The following is a 25,306-nucleotide window of genomic DNA, read 5'->3' as shown; positions in this document are numbered from 1 at the left end:
CAGTCAATGGGTCTTTCGAAGGTGACAGGAGGCCCATAGAAGTTCAACAAGCCAAAAGCGTTGCCAAACATTTTGATCGTCTGTTTTTTTTTAACGCGACTTTTTTGTACCGTACTTTTAAATAATAAAAGAACGTTAAATACTGAGTAGTACACTACCATTTGTGTGCCCGCAGTCATTGAAAAAGACCGCGAGAGACGACCGAGAAGCCGCATCCTCCTGCGTCATAATAATGCGTCCACCGATACCGCAATAAAGGCAAAAACATTTTTTAATTACGAAAACGTGGAAAATGTCTCTTATACGGATTATAATCCAGACATTGCACCCTGTGACTTCTATCTATTTCCCAAAATTAAGGATTTAATTTGGGGTTTGACATTTAAGACCCCGGATAAGGCAGTTACTACGTTTCATCACCACGTCGAAAACATGCAGTCAAGTGATTGGGCCTCATGCTTCCAAAAATGGTCTGAGCGAGTGAATATGTGCATAGAATGTAAAGGGAAACATTTTGAGAAGCAATAAATGTATTATTATGGTTATAAATGATTTTATTCAAAAGTTACGCAAAACTTTCAGTGCGGCCCTCGTATGCGTAAAACCTCTTCGTTAGTTTTCTTTTCTTTTACGATAGAATTGCGAAAAATAGATATTTTGCAACGAGTGACGAATTTTAAAACACGGTCAAAGGGAGTGTTTTAACGTGCTTATTATAGCACCGGTCGTAATGTAGCACCAGATGTACTGTAAAAATTATGTTAAAAGATAATACTTACTGTTACGAATAAATATTTTTACTGTAAAAAAATATCCCACCAAACACATTTTCATGTAAATTTTGTTGCTAAGACGAAACCATAAGACTCGCATTGTCAAAAAGTTGTCAGATCTCTTGTCGAGCCAAGCTTCAAACTCTACAAGCCCTAACTTCACTAACTACCTACACCTTAGTCAAAATATGTGGCTTGGCTGTTTCGCTACCGCCACATGGGCATAAGGTGAAAAATTTATTAAATTCATTATTTTTAGGGTTCCGTACCTCAAAAGGAAAAATACTGAACCCTTATAGGATCACTCGTGTGTCTGGCTGTCCGTCTATCACAGCCTATTTGCTCCGCAACTACTGCACCAATAAGTTGAAATTTGGTATACACATGTAAGTCTCTAGCCCAAGGACATACACGTAAAGTAAATAATAGAAATTCAAATAAAGGGGTCACTTTTGAGATGAATGATAAATAGAAGAAAAAAAAACTATATCTTGTTATAATTAATATAAGAGAATTAGAATATGAATTAATATAAGAGAATTTTGTTAGAATTTTAATTAGTATAAGATAGATATGTATATTGTCATGTTATTTTCTCGAACTCCCCATCGGCATACAAACCTCCTCAAGGTTTTGCCCACGATGGGTCTTGTAATAATAATGTACTTTATTTAGCTTATTGTTCAATAAATTAAAAAAAAATATATATATATATATATATATATATATATATATATATATATATATATATATATATATCAAACGAAGGGGCTCATTGTAAGAATCTCAGATATATTTTTTCATAATTTTAAAATAAATAGTTTAGAAGTTATTTAAGAAAATACGCAAAAAATGACCATTCCCCCCCCCCCTTATCTCCGAAACTACTGGGTCTAAAATTATGAAAAAAATACACATATTAGCTCTCTTCCTATAGATGACAGGAAAACCTATTAGAAATGTGCAGTCAAGCGTGAGTCGGACTTAAGTACCTAGTTTTCCGATACCTACGGGTTTTTTAAAGACATTTTATTCACTTTTCTCTAAAAAAAATATATTGTTAAAAATTGTGTAATGTACAGAACCCTTGGAACGCGAGTGCGACTCGCATTTGGGCGGTTTTTGTATTATACTTACATACAATAGTTCTTGTAGAAACGAAACGGCCAAGCCACTCACTTTTGGTGTAGAGCTAGTAAAGTTAGAGGGCTTGTAGAGTTAGAAGCTTAGCAAGAGATCTGATAACTTTTTGACAGTGCGAGCCTTATGGTTTCGTTTGGGCAACATTGTACATCAAAATGTTTTTGATGGGATTTCACTTCTTTTTGTAAGTTGTTTATGACAATCTTCCATCCCCTAATTTAAAGGGTTGGGGGTGATTTACTATTAAAAATCCTGAAATAAGTATCTGGGGGCATCTGTTACACAATGTACTTCTTACTGATTCCCCATATAACCCTTCACCCCGTAAGGGTAAACTTTGGGGTTGAAATCTGCCTTCACCCCGTAAGGGTAAACTTTGAGGTTGAAATCTATTCTATATCCTTCCCCATGACAATACCTATCTACATACCAAATTTCAACTAAATCGGTTCAGCGATTATTGATTTCCCATACAAAATTAAACCCCATCTTCATCCCCTTAGGGATAATTTTTTTTTGAATTTATTTGTTGTTTGTGTACTAAAACTATCTTACATACCAAATTTCAGCTTCTTAGAGGACTTCAGGAAGTACCCGGTATTGATGATCATCAAGTGAGTGAGTCAGTGACGAAATCGAAGTTTTTAGATATGAATAAAATCTAAAGTATAAGAGCTATGCAATTGATATGCTTAATAAGTCCGAGAACTTTGTTTATCTGGTATAATCCAACCCCAAGTTATGAGGGTTCCAAAAAACGACGAAGCGCTTCGAGAAAAGGTAGATAGTGCCCTTGCGCTTTTCTCGTCTTGGCGGGGGCACTGCCGTGCCCCCAGATGTTAAAAGATGAGACTACTGTAACTAATAAAGATTTATGTTTAGTTACCTACTATTTTCGCGTAAACTAGACAATTTTTATATCTTTAGTTATTAAGACCCAAAATAATTATTTTCACTTATTATAAATAAATCCTCCTGTTATGAAGTATCAAATATTGTTATTTGTATATGTATAAGTCTTAAGTTAAAAACAATAAAATCTGTTATTACCTACTGTCAAAATGATTATTTTTTGCGGGATTAAGTAATACACTGGTAGTGTTCAATAAGGCCCATAATAGGACTTTTATAAAAGGTATATTTTCCAAGAGTATCGTAATATTTTTATAACTATTTTGGTATAATGAAGAAACTTAAATAAATGAGAAACCTATTTGAGTGAGTTTTTCATACTTCATATCCTGTTTATTAAAAAAAAACCATTTTAATTTAAGGTGGGCTGTATATAGGCATATACGGCCCACACGGAATATACAATAAGGTAAGTGAGGCCACTTACCTTATTGTATATTCAGGATGTATACCGTGTAATATTGATCAGTTGGTTTATAATATACATATTATGATATTGACGTTGAATAGGACAGGACATGACAATAGGAACCAGGAATAGGTATAGTTGGTCAAACCAATTTGTCAGTAAATAAAAACAAAAAACTATATTCATCCTTTTCTTTTGGGTGCTAGTACTAGTGTAAATCAAAGATAGTATGATGATTCTCCCTGTCTATGTTTGAAATGAGACAGTCCTTTGACAAACTATGTATAGTAAAAATAGTTGTGAATATCTTGTACATTTTTATTACAATATTAGTCAAGATAATGAAATATAGCTGGTCAAGCAAATCTTGTCACTAAAAAAAGGCGCGAAATTCAAATTTTCTATGGAGCGATATCCCTTCGCACCTACATTTTTCTAATTTGCCGCCTCTTTCTACTGACAAGATCTGATTGACCAGCTGTAGGTATTTTTACTTAATAAGATATTTTAATTTCACGTAATGTCCGCATCTAATTTATATATGTGCACGGTAAACAAACAAATGAATGATAAGAAAAGACAGACAGTGTTACTGAGCGGGAGGTGGGGCGAGGGGCGAGGTATAGGTAGGCTATGATAGGCTCTCGAGCGCCGCGCCGGCGACTGACGGACCAGCGCGGCGTATGTATGAATTTCGCGCCTTTTTAACTAGATTTTACTATTACAATGCAAGCTACACACAGAAATTTCTTACTTTCCATAATATGGCTGCGTATATTATTTTATAGTAATAGACTTATTTTTACAGACTCTAATTCAATATTAGATCTTATAGGACAAAAAACGTATATTAATTCTAAAGCATATATCTTATTCTTCTAGCTTTTTAGCTTGCCTATTAACTTATAAATTTAGATATGTTGTTGTGGATTTATTAAACTTTAATTCAATATCGACTAAATAATAAGCTAATTGTAGTTTGACAAAGAAGCACGTTAAAAAAATTTCTAATAATTTTACATTATAAAGCGTCATACATATTATAAACAATGGAACTTAAACATTGCACTTTAATTCAATATTAAAAAATCATTACTAAAAATATATAAATACCTAATTTATATCTAACGCTCGTTCTAACTTTTCATCATATATAGCATATATGCTTAAAAATATGTCCTATATCAGATAAGTATCACTTTTTCAACTTTAGAATTATCAAAACTTTTAGTGCAAAAATCCGGTCCCACTATTGAGCTATAAAGTCATGTATTCTGAACGGATTGCAGCTAAGGGCCCAAACGTCCCATTTTTTTTCGGGGACTGACAAACTGCAAACCACCTAGTTATTTAGAATCAGGCAACGTCAGGGCAGATTTGTGTACTGGACAGGAAAATTTATTACTCAAATGTATTGACGTGTTCATTTCGGTGAGCAATTTCCGCATCTAAGTAGCTAAATATTCAATTATTCAACACACCTATTTGGTATCGTAATTCTAGTGGTCCATAGTATACCTATTACCAATTTTTTTGTGAAACTTGTATGTAACTAAGACACTACTAATTTAATCTTCTTCCTCGCGTTATCCCGGCATTTCGCCACGGCTCATGAGAGCCTGGGGTCCGCTTGACAACTAATCCCATGATTTGACGTAGGCACTAGTTTTTACGAAAGCGACTGCCATCTGACTGCAGTCCACACTACTAATTTAATATTCCTATAATACATACGAGTATATACTTAAGTCTGTTTCTTCGAACTGTGTACCTACAGAGTATACGGCGTCAAGTAAAAACAAAGTAGCAAGGCTTTAAGTTACGACGGCAATGACGTCCAGTCGTAAAATGCTAAAGGGTAATAAAATTACATTGCATGTCGAGCGAGCAGTCCACCGTCGGGATGTGGTGGGTGTTCTGCATCGAGGGCGACGGCATCTGCAGCGGCTGCAGCATGGAGACGGGCGCGGGCGCCGCCGACTGCGGCTGCGGCGGCGCCGGCCGCACCCAGTTGTTCATCAGCGCCGTCACCGACATCGTCGGCTTGTCTTTCTTCGCAACACTTGACATGGCCACCCACTAACATAATCGCATCACTATCACTTCACTGCACTTCGACAAGCTTCAAGCTTATTTGATTTGCACGTGAAACGGCCACTCGCGAGCTGTAAAGAGAATTATGACGTTCGTTCTACACAATACGGCACGAACGCGAACAGAGATATGGGACGGCGCATCACGGAGCTCGGGGACAAAGCAAAAGTCGGTGTGACATTGTGATAGCGATTGTTATTGTGCAAGCGATAAAAATCACGGTGCAAGCGTCAACAATAGGTACTCCGCGCTCGCGGCGTCGATGCTTAACTAGTGACTAAGTAATGCGCGCTAAAATCAACGAGCGCAAAATTGACAAAAAATATACCCGTCAACTTCCGCGCGGTTACGGCGTGAAGGTCTCACCGCCTCAAGGTCCGCATACAATCATACGTGTATAAAACTGATTTAATGTCGGAAAACGAGCTGTATAATAGCATTTTTTACTATTAACCTGCAAATGATAGCAAATTAACTAAGTTAGATGGTTTAAAATATTTTATTTGAATAGGAATCATCTGAATAATTGTAGTTGTTAGCCGTTGGCCTTCATGATCGCGGCAGCGTGTTTCTGTAATTAAGTTTTACGTCACTCATGGACCGAGCTCCCTGCGTTAGCCTCTATCATACAAAAATTTGCGCTATGTCACTCAGCATATAGAATCCGATTCACGATTTATACCGTTCACTTCTATTTGTTGAAAAACTAGCCTTTACGAATAATTCTATTCGACAGCGTCGGTATGAAATAACAAGGAATTATTGCACAGTGCCAGCCAAATTATATAACCGACCATTTAAGGCAAAAAAAATATGAAAACCGTTTAAAATAGTCAGTATATTGATTGGATTGGTTAAAGAAATTCCTAGGTTAAAGAAGGACGACTAAGGATTTAAAAATATTTTAGGTTTAGGAGTATTAATTTGCTATCCCATCATAGGGGACTTGTAGAAAGAGCATTTCTTAACTGTTAGCTCGTGATAAAAGTATTATTAAGTACATATTATTGACCTCTTATGTTACCTCTTCGTCAATAAATTTTGTCTTTTCGAAGCTGGGTAATTTTTTGTCTACCTCGTGCGATTTTATTACACAAGGCATCTTTCAACGTTTACACATTTAGGGAGTCTCCCCACATGGTTCTACAAAGTTTGGCTTTGTCCGCCTCGACATATGTGTGTCCTTGGGTAACGCGCATATCCGAATCCACGTGCCTACACATTTTTTTCTTGTTGTGTATAATAATCCATCTGGCATCCGGCGAAGAAAAAAGGGAGGGTAGAGTCCGTAAGCTATTTACATACGCTGAAGAAGATTCATGAAATGAAATAGGCAAGATTGTTTCTCGCAAACAACAATCATAACATAACGATGGCGATATTTAAAATCGAAGGTAGGTACTTCAGACTTGTAGAGTCGATTTCTACAAGATTATTTTCCATATTTGTGTACTCAAACCGAAGTTTAGATGTTTGACTTGAGTGAGGTTTAAGAGGGCGTCGAGGAGGGTAAATTTTCAGATTCTGTCAAATTACCCCATTTCACACACAAACGCAGCTCACACACACTACCTCAATTTACTGGGACAGGTCAGTGACCCCTAATGTTTTTTTAAAGGTGCTGTTTCGAGTTTAGTGTTAACTACGGACCTTCTTTCAGGAATTTAAACTGTCAAAGCTTTCCTTTGTGAGAAGACAGAGAAAAATCACTTTTTATATATAGCTTTCCTTGTTTGTTCATGTCATGTCATAGGTATGTGACGTATTAGGTAATTAATTATTTTCGTTGTTGACTTTTATTTGTATTAAGATAGGTACAAACGGCGATGCTCTTAACTGTCCATCGGTGGACCTTATGCCTTTTGTAATAAGGTTTACGAACTGTCAGTTAACAGTGTGGTCATGGGCGATGGTATGCGGTTTGTAAACATAGTCCGAATTTACCTACTCGAAAAAAGTGGACTATATCTAAAATGATCCCCTCATTAGTTATAGGGCTTGTAATATTTTTTTACAACTAAAGACGCTTATTATATTTCACTTATAACTTAATTGATAATAAGGCTTTAAAACCTCTAATAAAATTCAGGTACTACATATGTACTACATTTATACTTTTGTAAGTCAGTAAGTGATGCTTATCGGGAAATCAAAGAACTCATAATTACCTATATAAAAATAATTAAATTTACTATTTCGTCTCACGTTCAATAAGGCCCGGGGCCGGGCCTTGTCACCCGCACAGATAGAGGGCCTTTTTAGCCCAAGTACAAGTTCAAGAATAACAGAGAATATAGTAAGTATAATTTAGTTTATTTATCTCAATTATACAATTTTCACACAGGTAAAATGTACATACATTTCAGCTTGTAGGTACTTATCATATAACGATCGTTTTTGTCATAAAAAAATATTTATTTATTACACTGTGCTAAACATGAGAACAATATGTTATAATCTAGTTCCTTTTTATCCTATTCAGTTCACATACATTGTTCGTGGGTAATAAGGCCTACAAAATTTCCCTTTAGGCCTTATTATCCTTTATCTGGAATTAATTACGCCTTAAATTTAAAATGGTATACAGGATGGAAAGATAAGTCGGGCCCTGGAGGGAGCCTTAAATCCTTAAGCTGGCTCATTTTACTTAAAAGAGACATTCCTTTATTTTTAAAAAGAAACAAAACTGCATTAAAAGTATTTTTCTTTTTTTATTCAAACTGGCTTGTCAAACGAAATCTTAAGTACTAAATATTAGATTTTATGGATATTTTGTACAACAGACGAGTGTAAGACCTAATGTTTCTTGGAGAAATGTTATCATTAACATTAACTGTATCGACTAGTAGAATAAACTTGCGAGTTTTTATTTTTTGGAATTTTTAGTCGGTTCGAGTCCCGGGCGAGGCAAGCGAGTTTTTAGAAAATCTTTGAATGCAGTTTTGTTTCTTTTTAAAAATAAGGTATAATTAAGGTAATTTCCCTCCAGGGCCCGACTTATCTTTCCACCCTGTATAGTAAATTAAGGCCTAGATTCATTTGATTGTTGGCATTTTGTTTTATAGTTTCATGTGATCCACGATGACGCGCTGCTTTGGTAAATCTAACCTTTAATAACATGGCAATACAAGTCAAGGCACGCGTTTTCGTGAATGACACGATCTATACTTTGCATTTGTAATAGGTACAAGATTGTAATATAGAGTGTTTGTTACCAAACTTACTAAAACAATCGATTCCAGGTATAAGACAATTTATTCTCAGAAGAATATACATACCTATACAAACTTCACTTTTAGAATTGATTTAAATTGTACTACATCGCAAAAGCTTAGTTTGTGTTTCGTAACGATAATTGTGTTAATACCTTACCTACCTTACGATGCTCCGCAAACTCCTGCATCTTTTAATACCACTGCCTTTTGTTATCGTTGTAACTTTTGAAAATGTACAGTCTCCCACGAAAACGATCTGATAAACATTTTTAATGTTATAAACCTACAGAGTTGGGATGTTTAGTGGCATTAGGGTGAACAATGAAGCAGTGGATTTGTTGTTTTAAATATTTTTGGCGTGATAACGTCTTATAAATCGATGAACACCGGTCACGTTGTGGCCAAATCTCCATGATAACGTTGTGGACAGATTTCCATGGTAACGTTACGGCCACGTTTTCTTATGACGTTATCACGCAAAATTATCGTCCGTATACTGACTTTACAGACAACCATTTTTTGATGAAATAAATTAATGAATGATTCATAAAAGTAAAAAATAAATAATATTGCTAAAATTTTCATGTCTTGAACAACTTGCGATTGGAATCAACAATTCAAAATCTTGCGTATTATTACTTCATATGATGTCATACGGTTGTCAATATTATGGAAAGCCTATACTATATAATAGCAATCTGTTCCTTATTAGCTGGAGTTATACGGATTCACAATTTATGAAAAATCCATGTATGTGTCGAATATGATCTCTCTACGTGCACCGATGTTAGCGTAGCATAATGTTAAATAAGTTATTTCCAAACAAAATATAAAACCGAACAAAGAACGTGCAAATTTATTCTAAGACACGTGTGACAGACAAAGAGCATATAATCACACGTGACAGAAAAAGTTGGTAACCGCATTGACATATTAGAATTAAGAAAAATATAAAATACGATCCAGTAAGGCTGTCGTTCATACTACTTTATACGGGCCCGACACTATCATGAATGACAAGACTTATCATAACATGCCAACGTTTGGTCCAGTTCGGTCATGACATTACAAAATCTCCTCAGTGAGGAGGCCTCAAACACTTATCAGTATTTTACAGTACTGCTTACAGCTATTTAATTGTTATTTTAACTACTATTCTTGAATGCTGGGCCTTGTTACCCGTCGGGCCTTATATTCCTCACCTAACTTTAACCTTAAATTTCTCTGTTGCCTTTAAGAAGAAAAATAGGAAAAGCCTGATTCGTTGTAGTCCAGTTATCTGGCTTTCGAAATCACTCGGTTTTATAGCTTGAGCATCGATTTTTTTATATAAATTTTACTAAACGCTGACACTCGTTCATCTCATTTTAGGTACAACTTTGTATTTGTATTTGTATTTATTTATTTGCTGAATATGGGTTTACAAAGGTGTACAAAGCATAAGTGTATTTATTATATTGTAAAAGATTTCAGATTTTCAAGGGTGATTCGTTGTAAACACACTCTTTGGGACAATAATGACATTTATTATAATTTTTTTTATCAAGAGATGTGAACGCTAGCGACTAAACGGTGACTGCCTTTTCCGCTGATTTTGCTCGACACAAACGATTTATAAACGGCAACTAAGCCACTAGTATTGGGTTGCCTATAATCATTTTTCCGTGAATGTACTCGTAAACCTCTATCCGTTAGTATGCGATTCATTAATGGACGCACCATCGGGACACGGTTCTTTAACACGTAATGTTAATAATCAGTGAACATCTTTAATTACGCTCAAATGCTTAAGTTTCAGTACAGGTTTTCATATGAGCTGTACTTTTAATTGTTAGTACAATCGGCATCAAATAGATAGTGACGGCCAAAGTGACCAAATATAGCTATAGGATCTAAATGTGGACGAATAAGGTCAGGTGAAGCATATAAGGCCCACCTTTATTTTAACTGAAATAGTTCTATTAATAATCAGGATATTATTAACAAATCAATTCAATATAGATTTCTCATTTGTTCATGTTTCTTCACATACCAAAATAGTTATATAAATATTCCAGCGCTTTTGAAAAATACACGTTTTATAAAAAAAACCGGGCAAGTGCGAGTCGGACTCGCGCACGAAGGGTTCCGTACCATAATGCAAAAAAAAAGCAAAAAAAAAAACGGTCACCCATCCAAGTACTGACCACTCCCGACGTTGCATAACTTTGGTCTAAAATCACGTTTGTTGTATGGGAGCCCCATTTAAATCTTTATTTTATTCTGTTTTTAGTATTTGTTGTTATAGCGGGAACAGAAATATATCATCTGTGAAAATTTCAACTGTCTAGCTATCACGGTTCGTGAGATACAGCCTGGTGACAGACAGACGGACGGACGGACGGACGGACAGCGAAGTCTTAGTAATAGGGTCCCTTAGTAAAAGGGTAAACCTTTGGGTACGGAACCCTAAAAACCATACCATGTTGGTTCGGAACCGGGCCTTGTTACTTGCACTGACAGTTGAACACTGACTTGAACAGAAGTTCAAGAATAACAGAAAATATTACCGGGCCTTATTAGCTTTTATCATGAATTAATTTCATCTTCAATTTAAAATGGTCTATAGTAAAATACGGCCTACATGAGTCATGGAAAAACAAATTGTATTTTATTTAGAAAGTACTTATATGTTGTTCATAATCTTCAGTAAGCTGACTTCTAAGAGTCTATCTATTATAATTAATGTAGATTGACAGTTTACTTAGCAAATTGTACTTTTATACCTTTAGGTTTTATGTCCGAAGTATTTCAGCCAATTTGTACTGAAACAAGCATTTGAGCGTAATTAATGATGTTTTCTGATTGTTAATCTTAAATATACCTATTATGTAGGGCACTTAAATTATTTTAGCGGACCGAGCGGATATGTATGTTTGTAGACCACTTATTTATTTAAATAATTAAATTGTAATTCATTCAAAAAAAGGTTATTAAATGAGGGATATAGATACCTCACCTACCTTATTACAAAGCATTACAAAAATGTCCAAAGGCCAAAGCCACGCTGATAAGACATAAGACCTCATAAATACCTATAAATAAACGTTCACTGAAAAAACTTTAAGGCATTTTTGATAAGTAATTATTTTTCGTTACCTACTGAGTTATCGTTTTGCACCGAATATCAATGAAATAAAAGCACGTTGTTATTTGATAGATACATTTATATAAACATCGTCACATGGAACCAATATAGGTACTCGTAAACCATACCACTGCGATGGAAATATCGTTCTTTCAACTGATAATATAGCCACAAAAACACGCTGAGACTGCAGGTCGAGTCTTGGTTTCAATTTCTTGATGATATATCATTGAATTAACTTTCAAAGCACGTGATAGCTCTCAGAATAGCAACAAAACTGGTTGAAACTAAAAATTTTATTGCTGATATTATGTGAACAACATTGCTTCGTCTTCATAAATATGTACAGAATTTTAATTCACAAATAATTAAGTAAATATAAAACATTAAATAGTTGTTCGTCATCATCACTTCGTCTGCAATTGCACAGGCAAAACCCTCGGTTTCTCCGAAGAGGTCCCCGATTCGTAACCAGTTCACCGACGCGAGCAGGTCCACATCGGGTCCCGTGAGGGCCTTGTAGAACCGCCCGTGTAGCACCTTACTCTCCCATGCCGCCTTGCGATCCGCAGTACTTAGTACCACAGGTTTGCGCCAGTTCTCGTTTGCCAAGGAAAGCGGCGTGAGGTTCCTATCTACTGCCACCACATCACGATGCATCCCACACTCGTTGTTAAGGAAATAGTTCCTGAGATTGTACACCTCGCGGTTGTGGAGATCCTTGGCGTTTAGGAAGCCTCGGCCTCTTCATAAATAAAATTTTAATAATTTATATTGTTTACGTTAAAATGTGAAGAAATTTGTTGATAAATTGTCTATCTAGTATATTGACATTATGTCATATATGTTTTTAAAATGACGTAATATGAATGCCAGCACAATGAAAATTTATTCCAATAAGATAAAACAAATCTTCAAACTTTTTTAATTTTTAGTGAATTAGGAAGAAACTAATTACGCTGATTTGGTTGTGTTCGTATATATTTTAAATAATTTGTTATATTTTTAAAGTATTATGACTTATGAATAAAAACAAATCAAAATTTTAATGACTCTGGATCTCCGTGTGACATTATTCATTTACCCTATTTATTTTGAACACAGTTTTTCACTGGTATCATCATTCGTATACGGACATGAATTTCTGTCAATATATATGCCAAATTGAAAAGTCAATTTGGAAAAAGCATGTACGCGTCCGCTTCCAACGGCCCACAGCGGGCATCTGAGGAGAAGGAGAATTTGACAGATATGGCGGATGTATGGAAATTTTACGAAAGTTTACGTTTACGATTGAATTTCTCTGTAGCCTTTAAGAGGAAAAATAGGAAAAGCCTGATTCGTTGTAGTCTAGTTCTCTGGCTTTCGAAATCACTCGATTTTGTAGCATGAGCATCGATTTTTTTATACAAATTTTACTAAACGCTGACACTCGTTCATCACGTTTTAGGTACAACTTTGCATGAGTGTATTTATTATATTGTAAAAGATTTCAAATTTTCAAGGGTGATTCGTTGTAAACACACTCTTTGGGATAATAATGATATTTATTATAATTTTTTTTATCAAGCGATGTGGACGCTAGCGACTAAACGGTGACTGCCTTTTTCGCTGATTTTGCACGACGCAGTCTTAACAGGACAACAAATAAATACGGGTGAACCCAATACAAACATTCAAAGACGCCACTTCTTTATGTATTTAGCGTGTTGGAAAGAAATATTATTATGGAGAAAATACTCGAATTAAGGTGCCAATTTATGTCACGTAATCTCTTTTTTGATAAATAGATTGCAGTCGGTTAGTTAGGTTATACTATAAAAGGAAAAAAATACATAATACAATGTGCGTATTCTTCTAAATCACATTCGACAGTAAGACGACACAATCTGTAGCAGCTAGTTATGACAAGAGCGTTAATGGATCATGAAAAATACCCTCATTTATCGCGCCTCCTCCGATCATTACTCAGACTTAATTCAATAGGATCCACCCGAGCGCAAATCCATATCCTTTTTCATGGTGATATTGATACGCGGCGGGGAATACATTAACCCAACCTGTCAATCAAGCTCTAGGTATCCTTGACGATCCCCATGAAATTGATAGCCTCGGTGAGAGAAAATACCTTTAAGAGAAAAAGTGGGCGGACACGTGTGTAAAATGCCTGTGTATAACTTGTATAAGTTATGTAAGTGTTAAGAACTCCATCAAATCAATAGCTCCGGTGAAAGCAAACACGCCTTTAGTGCGACAAAAGCTTCAGTTAATCGCTACGCCATCAGTTCCACACGCACGAAACAAAAATGAATATTGAGCTGTTGCCCATTATGATACAGCTTGTATTGATGTGCCACACAAAGGAAATCGCCGCGGTAATGACTAAGCATCCACCAACACTAAGAGCTACCTACTAACAAAGAAATGCTTCCATCGAAATATTGCGAAATAGATACAAAAAGGATTAACATTATCGATAAAAACAGTAAGTAAACAGTGAGTAGACTAGACAGTAGAGTAGATGACAAGATACCAATTTACAATCTTGCGCAAATAGAAAGATGTCGCTGAAACTAGATATGGAGCGTGCACCGAGCGTAGAGCAATTTGAAGCGTGATCGAGGAATGTTTCCACTTTCCTACACTTTCGTTGGTGCGCGCAAAGTGCATACGTGCATGTGCAGACACGCCTGCCGCCCCACTCCGGTGCACGGCGTTCAGCGATCGATCCATGCCGACCTTGACTTGACGCGCGCCCGCCAGCCACAATTAACATTGACAATTGCGACGCGAGCGCACCGCCTTATCAACCTTTTTATTTTGTACACGTATACTTTCCTTTTCACTTTCAATGAATTATCCTGACATCATGGTATTCAATGGTGAATTTATTCGATGCTTTTAAGAGCGTGCCAAAGAACTGTTTACACATTGCATAAATATTTTTAGTGTTGTCCCATATTTTTATATCTGAAGTTAACTTCAGGCCATAAAAAGGGTTGGTCTTATAGGTATAATGCTCGAGGTTGCGGTGCATGTTTTACGGGGGGTAATGAGGTGTTACGTCAAATGTGAGCGTAACACGCAGTCGAACGGTCGTCCTAGACTTGACCTGAAGAGATAGATAGTCGGTGATCGGCGCAGCGGGCGTGCGCGGGTGCGGTGAGTCAGCCGCGGGGGCGGGCCGTGCACTCGCCGCGAGATATGGGTAAACGGAACGCAGAGAAGCGCGCGGCCGGAGGGGCCCGCGACCTTGGCGATTCACTGAAGACTACAGGTGTTTTTTTATTTGCACGTTAGTACGAGATTACGAGCCTCGGCTGCTGGAAGACGACGGACTCGGTAACCGGGGTTTGTAGCCGGAACTATAGGGAATACGACTTCTAACCCGATTTCCCGATGCGGAGATACGATAAATACAGTAAGGTACAGGTTATCTACTAGAGCGCTACAAGTTTAATAATTTTAGTGACGCAGGTATTACCCGAGGAAATTACTATGCTCTATAACGATTATAGACCCGCCAAATTAAAACAACGATCTATTGTTTGCACGAGATCGGCATCTCGATCGGCTTGTGCCTCTCCCAAACAGTCCCCCACTATTGGCAATGCAAAATATCGATGGGCCCCAAGTCCCAATCTAAATACATAGATTCAATAATACAACGACATCAGTAGCGGCCGTCACGTACCTAACTTTGGTTCTTGAGGAGGATGTTTTAATTTGTTTTGCATCCTATTTTTCGCCGGGCAGTTATGTAATGTCGATCGTAGCGTGGCGGAAGACCTTGGCCATGACCAAGCCGGCCGCCGGCAAGCAATACCGCGGCGTGACGACTCACGCAATGACTACAACAAGTTCACGGATTGCCAGATTCCGAGTACGACTTAGTATAAACTACAACGCAATAGAGATAAAAATCTTATTAATCGTGCATACCCAAGAAGAAAAGCATAACATTACAAATATTTTAGTTTAAAGAAAGATAATGATTGCCTGATCGACACACAGCTATCGCCAGTAACAAATGCCCATGTAAAAAGGAAATTAAGAGGAAACGACTAGCTTGTTACACAAAATTAAGTAACGTATTAGTATTCTAAAAGTGAGTTCTCATGAGGGCGGTAATGAATTCTAATAAAGTAGAAGGCCTTGACAATGATACAATCGTCTTGAACAACTGCTCTATAAAAATTAAACCGAGCGACGCTAACGCGAACAATACAATTAATTTGAAGATTGCCTTTTTATTTGCAGCTAAAACAAGTTTAGTTTCGGTGCCAGATTTATGAACTTGAAACTTGACAACAAAATTGCATACCTATTTATTTTTATTATACCCGTTGCAAATCTTATAGAAACAAAACCTGTTAAAATAATTTGAAACAGTTTATTGGAATTAAGATTATGATTGCTGCTAGATAGAAAAAAGTGAAAAACAGGTACTTCGACTTGCAAAAATATTGAATACAGGTGGTCAGCCATTCTATCAGTAGAATAATCAAATCGATCAAGATAAAACAGCACTGGACTGGTATAATATTGTACCATTTCAAGTACGAACATTTTATAATTTGAACAAAACTTGTTAGGACTTTTGCTATTAGAGGCTTGACAACAATTTGACAAACAAAATAGTAAAGAGGAGAAGCGAAAGACGAAACAGATTAAGATTTTGAAATAAAAAAATGAAAATTCAGGATAAGTGAGTGATACTGAACGGACACCAAGAAAATCATGCAGGTGTTCGAGAAATAAATCATTCGTGGAAAGATATCATAGCATTATATAAACTCTGTCTGTCTTTTCACGACTAGGGCCAGTTGCACCCACCAAAACTGATGACAAATCAAACGTCACTCGTCAGCATTGGACTACGAAAACTCCCATCTCATACAAAAAAATTTCAAAAACGGTTACAGATATTGAAAACTAAGCCCCAGGAATTGATTTAGGTATGCTTGATTTGTGATAGACAGTTAGTATTACATATTAAGGTATACCCTCGGCTCCGCCCGTGTAGAATTAGCCTTAACTTTTGGAAATCAATTCCCTAGGGAGGGAAAATGACACAAACTAGGCGGGCTGGGCCCATAACCTATAATTAATAAAATACGGTACGTGCATGTTAACCGAAGACCGTGTATTTATTGTGTGACAGAATGACATGACAGCAATTCATATCAAAGAAATTTTTGGAACATCTCAGTTCCATATTTAAACAAACACTGTAGATGGCGCTGTAGGATATAAAAAACTACAGCTAACTTTGTAATACAAGCTGTATACGCCGGATTTAATTGAAAGCGGTCTGTGTCAAAAATGATGTAGCTCATCATGTGTCCCTTCAGGTATTCCGCTCTTCTCTACATGTCAAATTTCATCAAAATAGGGTCGGGAAAAATCAAACAGATAAATCGAGTTACTTTTGCATTTATAATATTTGCTTAGTAAGTAAGGAAGTATGGACAGCCAGTATCGCTACTATAATATTTTAATTTAGGGTTTGTGACGCGAGTGACATGGTACCTTGGGGCCCGTCAGACTCTTTTGGCACGATGTTGGTTGTCTATTACACCACCCTGACGTCAGGCTATCGAAACGAGTAAATCTTCGAACGATCCTCAGAACAAAGTCTAGTGCAAGAACGGTTAATTCAACGGCTAGAACGATAGAGCCGAGATAAATGCAGTCAAAACATTAGTGTCAACACACTTGCAACCTTGCGGTGTTCTCTACAACTGGTGACAGATAAAGTATAGGTAGGTCTGGTAGGTGTCTCTGATAAAATTTGCAATGAAAATGTTTTGTAGATATTGTAGCAGTTTTATGGGGACTAATTTTACGATGACGTTGATAAACGAACATAAACTATCAATTGAAACGGGGTTTAATAAACCCCTTTGTAGGCTTGTCTTAATTGATAAATGCGTCAATTACTCGTTGAACTTATTGACACATCGCAGGTGGTAATCGATGGTAAGATATTAAGCTTTCTCTTTTTGCTATTTTTTTTAATGATATGAAAGTGAATATTTTGTTTGTTCTTTGAAAGGAAGATCTAAAAGTAAGCCACATAAACAATAAGATTTCAACAAAAAATCTGGTCAATATTGGAAACTTGATATTTTAGTTTTAAGTTAGCGAAAAGGCGCTTAAGTAAAATAATATACCTACTAAGCTAGACATAATAATACAAAGGATGTCCTGCCCTTCAAAGGCCACCTAACATGTTTTTAGCCAAAATTTTAAATGACATTCGAAGTAAGTTTAAAATAGGTATTCGAGTTTCTACGCTATTATTGCTGTTGGAATTCAAAATAGGTGTGTAACTAGTACAAGTACATAGTACATATTTACTAATATTTAGAATTAACACAATATGCGCATCGTTTCAACGTAACAAAGTATTAATAACAAGTTTGCACTCTTAACTCAGCTTCACAACATCACAACTTTTGCTCCCTAGGGTCTAAACGTTCGCTGCATTGTCAAAAATAAGTATGCGACTAAACCGGATACCAAAACAAGATTTGATAAGGACATGGTCAAGAGCATGGTCGCTAATTTCTTAATCTGACAGGACCAAGACAATCCGTCGGCAGCCGTGATGCATCACATCCACCGCTAGCGCTAGGGGCCGCAGTGACGTCAGGATGGCCGAGTTGTTACCATCAAATTTACGGGGTATGAATTAGGTTGGCGTTGTATGCCGGTTGCGGATCGTGCATCGATTTTATAGTGCGTCGGTCGCGGCGGCAGGACGCGCGGCCGGTGCGGGCGGCGTCGCTGTTCTGACTGACGACTGACGACTGTCGTGCCGGTGCCGGCCGCCTCCCCGCTCGAGCCCCGCGCCGCCGCCGTTTGTTTTGCTGTATTTTCGTTGTTAATCATTCTCCTTGACCTTGTGCGACGTCGAGTGGTCCACTGCACACGACTGCGCACCCCTCGCCCGCGCGCGACCACTTGCATCGCAACACACGTGCTCGTCCTTTGACTGCATCCTTCGGAATGATTGATTTGATCATTTGATAGAATCACGGCTCATGATAATATGAAAATAACTATTCCGATAAAACTAAGCGCAGGAGTCCAGGTCCAGGTAAGGTGCCTATTTGACGGAGTCTGGATGCCTGTTACAATTTAGCGTGCTAGGAGGTATGATAATGATATATACATTTTAAACTTATTTAGGTACAGTCAGCAGCAGGATCTACGAAGAGCAATTCTGCACACGACTCTCCCTTACTAGGTATCACGAGTAAAAAGTAGGAGCTGGTGTAGATCGTTTTCGTTGCCTAGCCATTTCTGCAGAGGCTGATCTATGTCGTACGGTAGTAGGTACAGTCGCCATCAGATATATCAGAGCGGCCAAGGTGTTCACAATATCTGAACACGCACTTTAACGCCTTGACAATAGAGGCGTGTTCAGATATTTGTGAACACCTTGGCTGCTCCGATATATCTGATGGCGACTGTGCAATAAATGACCGAGCGTTTACGAAGGTCTCCGTTTCAGCTTGGACAAAAATGCTTTCGTGTCTCTGGATGTTCTCCTCTGCAGGTCGCAATTCTCAACCGATTCTCGGGAATTTGTGAGTAGGTTACATGATTAAATATGATTTTTCGTCGATTTATTTTTTGGAAATTTTTCAACATTTTTTCAGTTTTAAGATGCACACAGAGCCACTAGTACACACTAGTAGGTAGGTATGTGACCCCTTAACATGAAATGAAAACTACTTTATTGAGTTGCTGATCTGATCCCAACTTAATTTGATTAAAACACTTTTTTTTTCATTGCTCGTACAGCTGATTTGGAAGTTATTTTTAATATTCAACTTTTAATTTAATGTTTAAAAAATGGGTCAACCTTCATTTAATTAGGTATATACTGAATCTGAACAGAGTTTCATGAATCGCACACCATCGACCAAGCCACTTTCACCTTTAAAAAAATCAAAACCGTTTGTGTCATACTATTCAGACAGACAGGAGTACATTTAATCCCTTTCCCCTTTATTAGCGTCACGGGTTTAAATAAAAAGTGGATCCACCACCACCAAGCAGTTTGGCGTCAAGTGTAAACAATGATACTATTAACGCCATCTAGTTGGTCATGACAGCATTAATGCGCGCCATCTAGGTGAATACCAAGGTTTTAACTGGTAGTAAAAGGGCGATAAATCAGCTCAGCTGGGAATCAGAAGAAATGGTTTCCCCTGATTTTCATGCATTGTCTTCTTCCTGGCGTTATCCCGGCATTTCGCCACGGCCCATGGAAGCCTGGGGTCCGCTTGACAACTAATCCCATGATTTGACGTAGGCACTAGTTTTTACGAAAGCGACTGCCATCTGACCTTCCAACCCAGAGGGTAAACTAGGCCTTATTGGGATTAGTCCGGTTTCCTCACGATGTTTTCCTTCACCGAAAAGCGACTGGTAAATATCAAATGATATTTCGTACATAAGTTCCGAAAAACTCAATTTTCATGCATTGTACGACCCTCTATGTAGCCTTGGATATTCAGAATGCGTTAAAATACCCTGAAGACCTACAAGTAAGTTACATATTACATTTATAATCTTTTGCAACAATTAAAAATTATTTATACTTATAGGACGGAGGATAAAGGATTAGAAATATTAATATGATATATTTTTAGCTTGGTAAAAATGGAAGGAAAAGATTTGAATTTAAATGTGACAATAGTTGCTTTTCTTGGGCTCGGTGAGTTTGTTGTGGCCATTGTGGAGCTAGGTTGATTAATGCAAGATTCATTTTAATAATTATTTATTTATTTTGTTTTGTTTTATTTGAACAGAAATTTGAATTTTAACTTTTTCAACTATCAATTTCAAATATAACTGCCAATTTGCTTGTATGATGGGTTTTAACAAATGAATATACATTTTATTCTGTACCAATATGCTTACACAAATTATATTAACCATGTGAAGCCTAGAATATATCTGAATACATGTTTGTCTGATTGACCTTCGTGAGTCTACAGGACAATGGAACAAAACACATCTTTCCACACCCACAAAAAAGTAGATGCAGACAGCAACAATCATTGCAATATCAGATCCAGAAGTACAGTCACTATCAGAAATATCGGAACGACCATGGTGTTCACAATGTCTGAATGCACAATTTATCGCCTTGACAATAGAGGCGTGTTTGGATATTTGTGAGCGCCTTGACTGCTCTGATATATCTGATGACGACTACAGTCAAAACTCCCTATAGAGTAACACAATAAAACATTTAAGCAAAATATGATAAGTATCTATTTGTACTATTACTACCATTGAGTTTCTATACACCTACAACTGGTAAACAAACTGCTCCACATATAAACTTGTTGTCTAGGTCATGTAAACTATTTGTGTCCTGTCACGAGTGTCATGCCACTTGTCTACGATATGCCTACAATACCTAGGCTGGACTATCTTTGCATGAACAACTTTTTTGAAGTGAATACTATTCATTCCCTTCCTATCTAACCGCGTAGTGAAAGTGTGGAACAGTTTACCTGAGTCAGTGATCATTGAACCTTCGATAAACTCTTTTAAAAACAAACTCGATGAACACTTTCGTAGACTACAAAACACAATTGGACATTGATGTGCACGTATCAGCTTTAGGCTGCCTGTGCATTCACATATAATAATAATAAATTTGATAGAAAGCATTTCTAATTTCTAAAGACAGTATTACCTCATTATGTATTTTGCTTTTACAGCTGATACATAAAGATTATAGTAAGATTATAATAATTGTAAGTGATATTTCAGTAAAAATGTGATCAGGAACATGGACATTCTCAGAAAAGTATAAACAGGATTACATTACATTCCTCTAACATAAACATATGATGAATGACAGAATTTTATGAATAAAGGAATCAGTAATACATAGTACTCATTATTCTGATTGAATGCCTTATTAGGACGTAAACAAATAGTATAGCAGATAAATCCTAACGATAGCGCGTTAACTGATACAAATGGCTCATTGAAGAGTCAACAAAGCAGAAAGCTATGTTTTAATATCTATGAATAGAAGTGTACTGCTGTATGATAGGTATTAGTATGTACTTGCCTGGGTCTCTCGAGGGCTCCATCTTCCTTTGCACAGAACTAAATTATTTATCGTCTATAACACCACTTTCATGTATCGGTTCGGTCGCAAAGATGAACCTGTCAGTAACAAGGTCGTTGAACTAAATATACCTATAGAGAGATGAGAATTATACTCGCTTGTAACACTCACGCCTATGATTATTCGATGAAATGTATTACACATAAAACTGATTCTTAAACTTAGAGGTTGATTTTAGTCTAATCAATAATAAATCATCACGATTTCATTACTAAATCCTATTATTTCCGTACACAAGTGAACAATTGACATAAAATAAAATACCTAACGAGCGTCCGTCACGTCACGAAAGTTTCGTTCAGAAAGTAATTAGGCTTTCCAAGTATTTTTTGTTGTGGTATCACTTTCTATGGAACGGACGGATTGGACGCGATTAGTTCAATAAAATAGAATTTTAAATATAGCCAGTCAAACAACGTTGTCAATATAAAAAGACGCAAAATTCAAATTTCCTATGGGACGATTACCCATTGCGCCTACATTTTTTGATTTATCCGCTTTTTTCTACTTACTAAAATGGCTTGGCAGACTATATTGTATGACAAATCGTTACGATAATCGACAACGATTTGTCATACACACGATTCGATTTATCTGCACAGTCGGACTGCATAGTTTTATCGCAACGATATATCGTTACGTATGTAGCCGGCATTCCTCGCGTTATCCCGGCATTTTGCTTGACAGACTATATTATACTTACCAAATAATTTTGTAACAGACTACCACACCGCAACGCCCTTGAAATATGTCTTTCTCGCTCTCACTTATGGGTGCAGCGCACTAAAGTAGCTAACACACTATCGCACCGCACAATGACCTTGGTGCGGTGCGGTAGTGTGTTAGCTACTTAAGGTCGCGGTACGGTAGTCGCTACGGCTTTGAAAAAGGCGCGAAACTCAAATTTTCTATAGGACGATAACCCTTTACACCTACATTGTCAAATTTGCCGCTATTTTCTACTGACAGAAATAGCTTGACAGACTATAAATGCCAAATAAACGGACGCCATACGAAAATTTATAGCAAAAAAATTTCAATGTCAAATAAATGTCATTGACAGTCATACCAATCAGTATGTTCTATGTTTCCCAGCTTTCACATTACTTAAATTTGATTGGCTTATAAAATGTACAAGGCATGCATCTTTTGATTTTATCCAATGACATTATATCGACTTAATCCATTTACGTAAAGGTAATTTTTTTGTAAATAAAAACATTTTAATATACTTGATAAAGTTTCGAGCACAAACTTTGGCACTGATTTTAAAGCGTTTTGTTGTGTAGTGTTAAAGATATTCTAAAGAAAAAACGCGTATCATTGTGATAGTGACATTGTCAATAAAAGTGTGCCACGGTACACGGTTGAAATTTGTTCAGTTAGTTTTAATTCGCCGGAGGTCACGGACTTCTATTCTACAATGGAGAACAAAACGGATTTTCGCTATCCTCATACATTCATACTCCTAGGAGCTTCAGGAGACTTAGCGAAAAAGAAAATATACCCTACAATTTGGTATCTCTACCGAGACAATCTTCTGCCGGAAAATACAAAGTTTGTTGGTTATGCTCGCACCAAACAATCAGTTGCAGAGGTAAGAGAAAAATGTAAGAAGTATATAAAAGTGCGGGCCGGTGAAGAAAAAAAGTACGAAAAGTTCTGGGAAGCTAACGAGTACTTAGCGGGATCCTACGACAGACGAATTGACTATGAACTGCTTAACCAGCAAATAACGAAGTATGAAAAGGGACCAGTTGCCAACAGGATATTTTACCTGGCGGTTCCCCCGACAGTATTTGAAGATGTTACAGTTAACATAAGAAATGCTTGTGTTTCCATCAAGGGCTACACCAGGGTTATCATTGAGAAACCATTTGGGCGAGATGATGTGTCTTCGGATAAATTAAGCGAACATGTAGCTGGCTTGTTTAAAGAAGAGCAGATATACAGAATTGATCACTACTTGGGCAAGGAAATGGTCCAGAACCTGTTGACTACTAGATTTGCGAACCAGATATTCAGTCCTTCATGGAACAGGGAAAACATTGCTTCCATTTTAATTTCATTCAAGGAGCCTTTTGGCACCGAAGGCAGAGGTGGGTACTTTGATGACTTTGGCATTGTTAGGGATGTGATGCAGAACCATCTTCTCCAGATACTTTCCCTTGTTGCTATGGAGAAACCTGTCACATTAAACCCAAATGATATCAGAGATGAAAAAGTGAAGGTGCTTAGACACATTCAACCCATTACTATGGAAGATATTTTAGTGGGGCAGTATGTTGGCAACCCTGATGGAAAGGGGGAGGAGACCCTGGGCTACTTGGATGACCCAACAGTGCCCAAAGATTCAATAACACCAACATATGCCATGGCTGGACTCTGGATCAACAACGCTCGGTGGCAAGGTGTTCCATTCATACTACGTTCAGGAAAGGCACTGAATGAAAGGAAAGCCGAAGTAAGGATACAGTTCAAGGATGTGCCTGGAGACATTTTCAACGGCTCTACCAAAAGAAACGAGTTGGTAATTAGAGTCCAGCCTGGAGAAGCTTTGTATCTTAAAATGATGGGAAAATCCCCAGGAATGAAGTTTGAATTGGTGGAAACCGAGCTTGATTTGACTTATAGCGCTCGTTACAGGGAAACTGATGTCCCTGATGCATATGAGCGGTTGATCCTGGATGTATTCACGGGAACTCAGATGCACTTTGTAAGAAATGATGAGCTTAAGGAGGCGTGGCGTATTTTTACGCCTATCTTAAAACAGCTGGAAGAGCAGCGGGTGAAGCCTGTACCGTATGTGTATGGCTCAAGAGGACCTCCGGAGGCAGATGCCAAGCTGTCTCATTACAACTTCAAGTATTCGGGCTCCTACAAGTGGCAAAAACCAATACACTCTTAAATTGCTTAAATTTTTTGATAGCTTTTGGTGGTGGTACTATTTTTATAGCTTATTGTTTCTTTATCCAACCACATTACCAAGTCATTTTGGCTAAGTATATAATTTTAAACATTCCAATCATATTTATTTTAAAGGTCATTTTAAGGTTAAATGATTTTCTTCCCAGTAATTCTTTACTACATCACAATTTTACATTCCTTTGTATGTATTTAAACATTATTGTATTGTATACAAATAAAATAAGTGCCTTTTATTAATTTATTTATAAGTTTATAACCTAATGGAGTTCCTTAAAAAACTGATATTTATGAAGACTAGTAGTTTTATCAAAGAAGTGGTTTATTTACTGTGATGCTCTCAGGAATAAAAGTAAAAATAAGTAGGTAAATATATTTATAAAACATTTGTTTCCATGTGGTTTTTTGACTGTGATTGTCTGATTGTAGTAACATTGTTTTGTAGATGCATACTGAAACATTATGTATTCAGTATTCAAGAGGTCAAATCCCATTTCACCTTGTATTATCTGCATTCATTCGTGACCGTCACGTGAT

The 25,306-nt window shown here is 37.0% G+C and overlaps 2 protein-coding genes across 6 annotated transcripts in view; one reads left to right on the top strand and one right to left on the bottom strand.

The window, feature by feature from the left end:
• Positions 1–22,113, bottom strand: part of LOC134663648 (protein ultraspiracle homolog) — a 55,351-nt gene extending 33,238 nt beyond the window's left edge. The window contains exons 1-2 of one of the 5 annotated variants that reach the window (XM_063520075.1): positions 18,349–18,683; positions 5,109–5,402 (exon numbers count right to left, since the gene is read on the bottom strand). In XM_063520075.1, coding sequence (XP_063376145.1) covers positions 5,109–5,307 — 199 coding nt within the window. In that variant the 5' untranslated portion in view covers positions 5,308–5,402; positions 18,349–18,683. Of the gene's footprint in view, positions 1–5,108; positions 5,460–18,348; positions 18,684–21,784 lie in introns of those variants that run through there. The other 4 variants (XM_063520077.1, XM_063520076.1, XM_063520079.1 and 1 more) reach the window with 4 other exon arrangements.
• Positions 22,114–23,064: 951 nt separating this feature from the next.
• Positions 23,065–25,020, top strand: LOC134663601 (glucose-6-phosphate 1-dehydrogenase). The gene has a single exon (XM_063520016.1). The coding sequence runs from the start codon at positions 23,268–23,270 to the stop codon at positions 24,750–24,752; it is 1,485 nt and encodes a 494-aa protein (XP_063376086.1). The 5' UTR covers positions 23,065–23,267; the 3' UTR covers positions 24,753–25,020.
• Positions 25,021–25,306: the final 286 nt, after the last annotated feature.

This window comes from Cydia fagiglandana, chromosome 4 (assembly GCF_963556715.1).
Source record: "Cydia fagiglandana chromosome 4, ilCydFagi1.1, whole genome shotgun sequence".
In the NCBI taxonomy this organism is placed as follows: domain Eukaryota; kingdom Metazoa; phylum Arthropoda; class Insecta; order Lepidoptera; family Tortricidae; genus Cydia; species Cydia fagiglandana.
This window is presented reverse-complemented; position numbering and strand designations above follow the sequence as displayed.

What these genes read in the sequence shown, in the direction of transcription:
- LOC134663601 (XM_063520016.1), top strand. Translation starts at nt 23,268, where the DNA reads ATGGAGAACAAAACGGATTTTCGCTATCCTCATACATTCATACTCCTA.